Source organism: Chaetura pelagica, unplaced genomic scaffold (assembly GCF_000747805.2).
Source record: "Chaetura pelagica isolate M959 unplaced genomic scaffold, ChaPel_1.0 scaffold145, whole genome shotgun sequence".
Lineage (NCBI taxonomy): Eukaryota > Metazoa > Chordata > Aves > Apodiformes > Apodidae > Chaetura > Chaetura pelagica.
The window spans coordinates 2,502,076-2,508,229 of record NW_009953332.1 but is presented as its reverse complement, the minus strand read 5'-3'; the positions used below and the strand labels follow the sequence as shown (position 1 = coordinate 2,508,229).

At 36.8% G+C, this 6,154-nt stretch overlaps 1 protein-coding gene across 1 annotated transcript in view; it reads left to right on the top strand.

The window, feature by feature from the left end:
• Nucleotides 1-2,388: 2,388 nt before the first annotated feature.
• The window catches only part of FSD1L (fibronectin type III and SPRY domain containing 1-like), a 26,723-nt gene continuing 22,957 nt past the window's right edge, over nt 2,389-6,154 (top strand). The window contains exons 1-4 of the mRNA XM_009998171.1: nt 2,389-2,469; nt 3,336-3,410; nt 3,496-3,591; nt 4,494-4,625. Of these exons, the coding sequence (XP_009996473.1) occupies nt 2,389-2,469; nt 3,336-3,410; nt 3,496-3,591; nt 4,494-4,625 (384 nt within the window). The remainder of the gene's footprint in view (nt 2,470-3,335; nt 3,411-3,495; nt 3,592-4,493; nt 4,626-6,154) is intronic.

Below are 6,154 nucleotides of genomic sequence, written 5' to 3'. Positions count from 1 at the left end.
AAAGTTGCTGTTGAGGTTCTGAGTACAGCTGTAAAATTGCTGTTGATCTCCTGCTTTACAATACTTTGTTAATTTGGTGCTGTCACCAGTGTTATCTTAAGTATTGCTTCAAAGCCTGACAACTTTAATTTGTGAATAAGTGCAGGAGAGTAAAGGAATAGAGGTTAAGTATGTCATCTTACTTGAAATTCAGTCTGCACATGAAGGTCAGTGTGTGAGCTGACACAGGTGGGATGCAGGAAAAAAAACCCAACAAACCATGGAAATGCAAAGTGTAAATTTATTATTGTTACCTCATGAATCAGGGAGTCTCTGCAGAATCACCTGGGGCAGAGGCATGCAAGCAGGAGCACAGGTTCCATGGAGTTCTGTCCTTGCCAGAGAGAGAGATTTTGAACATGCTGCTTTTGCCTGTACATTAGGGATTTCTCTTGGGTGGTGGTTTTCCACTGTGCTTTGATCATTCTCACAGCAGTGCAGGAATCTTGGGGATGTTTGATAGAGTGCCTCTGAGTGTATCACAGATCAGTGTTACCAAAACATTGGTGTTCTACTTGTCAAGCATGCAAGACTAAGCAATGATATATGTGTTTGATATGTGATTTTTGACACCCTGAGGTGAAAGTCACTTGAGTGCATTTATAATTCCCCTCACCAATTTTCCATTATTTTCCCACAGTTAGTATGACAGGATTTTTTCCTAGGTCTGAGGCTCTGTCAGAAACTCAGTTCTGCATTCAGTCATGTCATAAGACTTCAGTGTGATCTTGACCAAGTTGATAACTTGATTCTTAAACAGAACTGACATAATTGTTTACCTTATCAAAGTTTACTCTGACTTTTATGAGGAGCCTGTCTGCTTCAACAGGTGTTCTGTGGCATTAGTTACCAGCTATTCAAAGAAGGATAAATTGACTACATTTATGTTCCTGTCAAGTCTACAAGCCACCACATGTTGCAGGACTTCCTATTTGTTTTCATATCCTTTTATGTTCTTCATCCCTTGGACATCTGTGCTGTTATTTTATAAATACAATGCTTTTTTTTTTTGCAAAGACCGTATTAGATTCAGAGAATAAGAATAGAACATTAAAGTGAAGAGCAGTATGAAGCTCACTAACAGCAGCAGAAATTACTTCTGTGATAAACACGCTATGCTGTTTTGAAAACAAATTTGAAACTGACCTCATTTAACATGTGCTAGCCAGATAGAAGTCTAAAATAAAATTATTTTTAATGGGATTCTACAAAATACTCATCTGTGAGTGGGCAATAAATGTAAATTTCCTTCGGTGTAGCAATATCATGAAGCTTTACTGAGCTTGGTGCTGTTGTAATTATTTTATGAATTAACTTAGAATCTAAACCTCAACTGCAGCTTAATTGAGAGCTTCTCTAGCACCCTTTGCACGTACTTGTAGTGGTTTTCAGAAATTCCACTTGAAGAAATGGCATCAGTGTTGTGTTCTGAATTTGGCATGTGTCTCAATGTGTTTTGAAGAGAATCTATTTATTACATAGTAATGATTAGAAAATATGATATGTTAACGATTCCTGAAAGCTGACTTTCTGTTCTGGTGGCTTGTGCATTGGGAAAAACTCTGTCTACAGCTGGTGGATATTTTTAGACTCTTTCATCTGCATTTGTAGAAGGTGTCTAATCTTGTTTTGTTTGACAACCAAACCTGGTGAAATTTCTCCTTGGAGAAATTTGTAGCTTACTTAGATAGCTCTACAGATCTCTGTTTGGTCAATTGATTTTAAATTTAGATCTAGTGGAAAACCTGGACAGCCATCTTCCAATTGCTGCCATATATTTGGCTCTATAAAGGTTTTCTAAGCATTCTTCACATGCAGATATTTTCCTTTAATCATCTGTAGCTGTAAAAACAAAAAGCTTTGTTCAGTAATACATACAAGCCTAACTTTTTTTTTTTCCATGTAGTAGAACAGAGTAAGCGCTAAAATCCTAGTTGAAAGAGGATAGGGAGTTTTCTTGTTCATCCAAATTGACAGGTACGTTTATAGGATCTAAGGCTTAACTTTGGGCTGTCTGACATGTGAAAACAATTGCCCCTGGTCAGGAGTGAATGCAGAAGCAGCTGGTTGGACAATGGTATTTCATCTGCCAGTCCTGTGTGTACAAAGTTGTCTTTGCACATGTTCAGTTTTAACCAGACAATGAAAACATTATGTAACAAAGTGATCAAGACTTCTTGTCCTCTTTGTTTCTGAAAGAAGCCAATCTCGTCCTGTTCTGCTTCCTCAGAGTCCTGATTTTGGTCATTGCTAACTGGTCCAGTGTATCTTTACATAACAACATCACAGTGCCTGTAGTAAATGCAGTAAAATTTCACTTTCCACTGCTATTGTTTAGACATTGTGAGCATGACCCTGTGCAAAAAGACAGTGTGCTGGAGTACCAATAAAAACATCATTGCAGATTCTTTGAAAACTGAGGCGGAAGGGGTGAGAAGAAACAGGTATGAGTATGGTTTAGGATTAGTGGAGATTCCCTATATGGGACATAGTTGTGAGGATCGCTGTGGATGTTGTGAAGGGATAAAATAGTTTTCTTGCTTTAACACATCTAAGTGATCTTAGTAGTAAATGATTGTTAAGAAACTGCTTATCAGGGGTACCTTTGTAATATCTTTTTGTTGTTCTGGCTGGTTTTAAGTTGTGCTTATTTGCTCCCCATACTTCATTTTCCTAAATGTTGTTAAGAAACAATGTTTAGCTGAGTAGCTTGAAACTCACACTCCAACTGATTAATAATATTTTAATTGCAATTAAGACAGCTTTTACTCTTTTTTTAACAGAGCCAAATCCAGCATTTTAGAGTCAGAGATCTTTCTAGAACTTATCAACCAGACTAAAGTATTATGCTTTATTTTTACTTACATATGCCAATATGCTCTGAGCTTTCTTTATGCAGCTTGACTTAGTTTTAAGTAGCAAGTGTTGATGCATTTTTGTCAAAGTCTTAGAATACAAGGCTGACTACTTAACAAAATTAGATTTGGTAGTCTGACAATAGAAAATGCTACATTTTGTTTTTTCTGGTTTAACTTTTACTACCTTTTTTTAATTTTAGTTGTTTCTGTATTTGGTTGTACAACCTCTAGCTTTCTCATCTGGAGAAGCTGTACACAGCAGAGTGTAGTGCCAGTAGATAGTCTGGTTTAGATGACTTGGGAGCTGCAGTAAAATGGATAGCAAAGCATGTGAAACTGGGGTGTATCATAAAATGGATTTTTGGTTTCTCTTAAACTAACGACTGGAGATCTCCAGTTCGATGAAATGCTTCTTTGAACTTTGATACTCTTTTCTAGCAAGATATATTTTCTCATCCCGTCAGAATAAGAGTTGAATTCACCTCAACTGGAATGTGTATAATGAATGTCCAGGTATGCTGAAATAGTGATGGTGAAAAAAATTACATGGTTCTTTTACAGCTTCTCTCAATTTTATTTTTTCTTTTTATAATTCTAGGAGACTCTGCAAAGGATTGTCTCTACTCTAGCAAACAAAAATGATGAAATTCACAACTTCATTGATATGCTGAACCATACAATAAAAAATGTTCAGGTATATATATTAAGGTTCATAGATTGTAGGTGGGAGAGGAGCAGGTTTCCAGTTTTGTCAGTATCAAACTATATGGATTGCTATGTAAGTTTAAAATATATCTTAATGTTGGAGCCAAATAGAAAAACATTTGATTTTTTTTACGTCTGTCTCTAGTGGAATGTTTTGGTTTTGCTTTTTGAGTGGAAAGGTATTGTGGGATTTGTGTTAAAAATCTGGATCTTGATGGAAGAGCTCAAACTCCTCTATGTTTTTTTCTAGACTTACAGTCTGCTTGGCAGGCTGAAAAATGAGACCATCCTGATACCTGAGAGAAAATTCTTTGCTGTTTTTTTCAGTAGTTGCAAATTCTTGGACTTCAGTGAAAAGTTAAACCTAATTTTTAGAGCATCTACAGTAGGATGAGGTTTAGATTCCTTTAGTGTGTCCATAAGATTTAAGTTGTTTCATTTTAAACCTGAGCCAAGTTAACTACAGAAATTGAAATCACCCAGCAGATCTGTAAGCTAGTTTTTTGAGTGCAATTTTTAGTATCAAAATATTTTATATGGAACTGGGTGACTACCTCCTTACAGACATCTAGCAATCCATATATAAATGTGAGAGGGAAATCAAGGCCTTTGGGCATGAAAAAAGGTTTCCAAAGATGTTGGTTTAGTGCAAGTTTTAGCATTGTGGAATTTTTGTTGATTTCAGCCTCCATTATCCTGACATAAAGTCTGTTCAGTATTTGTCCAACATTCTAAATATGTTTTTCCCTTTTGATAAGGTGAGGATTAGGAGTGACAAGGTATACAGTGGTTGTAGCAAAGTATGTTTGGACAGGCATTATGACTTACAGTCTGTAAGAAGGTCTGCATTGTTTCCAGTACAAATTGCAGCAGTTTTGATTTTTTTCTCAGGTAAACTCATCTAATGCAATCAGTGAGTTGGATGAAGAATTTGATGGTCTGTATTCCATATTGGATGAGATGAAGGGGAGTATGACCAACACTATTCAGCAAGAAGAGGCCCGTAAAATTCAAGCCCTGCAGGTAACTGTGTAACTACATCTGTGAATTTTTGCAGCTACATAGAAGCAGCCTAGAACTGCTACTTCAACTGAAAACTGAGATTTTGATAGTGTTGGAAGAAGTACAGTAAGAGTAAATTTAATATTTTCTTTGATATAAGTGCTTCTCTGGTCTCTTCTGGGAACAAGGGTACTTCGTGGTCTCTAGCATATTTATGTTCCCAACATTGTTATGTAGTAAGAAATTGGTATTATCTGTAGAACTTGCAGGTGGAGAGTGGCTGCATAGGAGCAAGATGTAGATACATGTACTAACTGCAAACTAGAGAGCAGCTTCTGGACCAAATTGTTTTTTCCTCTTTGGAATATGAGCATCTGAACCTGTAGACATGCCTAAGTGATTTGCTTGGGCATAAACTTGGAGTTGAGAATTGCAGCAGGTATCCTTATCACAAAGGGTAAGGATACCTGGCCATCATCCACTTATTAACATCAAGCAAATTGTGTATGCACAGAGGAAGACAATTGGGCACAGGTTACAGTGTTGCCTGCTACTAAACCTGGTAGGTGAACTTCACCAGCTAGTAGTTGTGCAGTTTCACATAGGAGAATCATTCCAATATATTTCAGAGAAATAGAAACAAAAATTTAATTTCCTGAAACATGTATAATGTTTCTTCCAGTACCTTATAGGAAGCTGGTTCTAGCTTTCAGAAAAACTAGTTGCATGGGGCAAAAGGACAGATAAATCTTGTAAGCTGAGGCTGTTTTTCCAGCTTTTTTTGTTAAATGATTATAGTTGCAGCATTCTTCAGTCTAGTTCTTTTTGCTAGTGCCAAGCAATAAGGAAGATTTTTGTTCCTGAAAAACTTTACCTTCTTGTGTCTAGTAATTTTGAAAATTCTAGGAGCAGTTTCCTGAAACAAATTCCACAGGCTTATTTATGGATTGTTTTATGTTCATACTGAAAGACTGGGTGTAAAACATTCCAGAACTTCTGAATCCACAACTTAGGTTAAGCACTTAAGTGCGCTTTTCCACCTCCAATGTAATCTTTTTCCTCATGTATCTGTTTTAAGTCCTTCTGAAATTTCTTAACAGACAGAAGTCTAACCACAGCCAGGGACACTGTACGTCAATGCTTGAAGAGTAACTGCTTCTTAATCAACAGCTCATAGGATAAATTCAGCTGTGGCATGTATCAATTGTTCTGTTTTATAGTGAAGAAAAACTATAAAGTTATCTTGCAAGTAATGAATATTGAACTGAATCAACTGTTTTGATCAAGATCAGATGTGGTTGAACCAAGTTCTTCTGAAACCTTGTCAGTGTGGTACAGCTGTATCAAGAGTTGCTGCCTGGTATCTGTGTTGAACAGCTGAGCTGCTACTTAGTCAGCAGAGGATGAAGACAAATGGAATGTTAGAGATCACTGACACACTTGTTAAGTGCCCTACTTGTCTTTCAGCTAAGTCTGTTCTCTAGCTTCATTCCCAAAGGACATTCTATTTACTTGATGGCAGACCAAGCTTCTGTAACTGAAGGCACAGC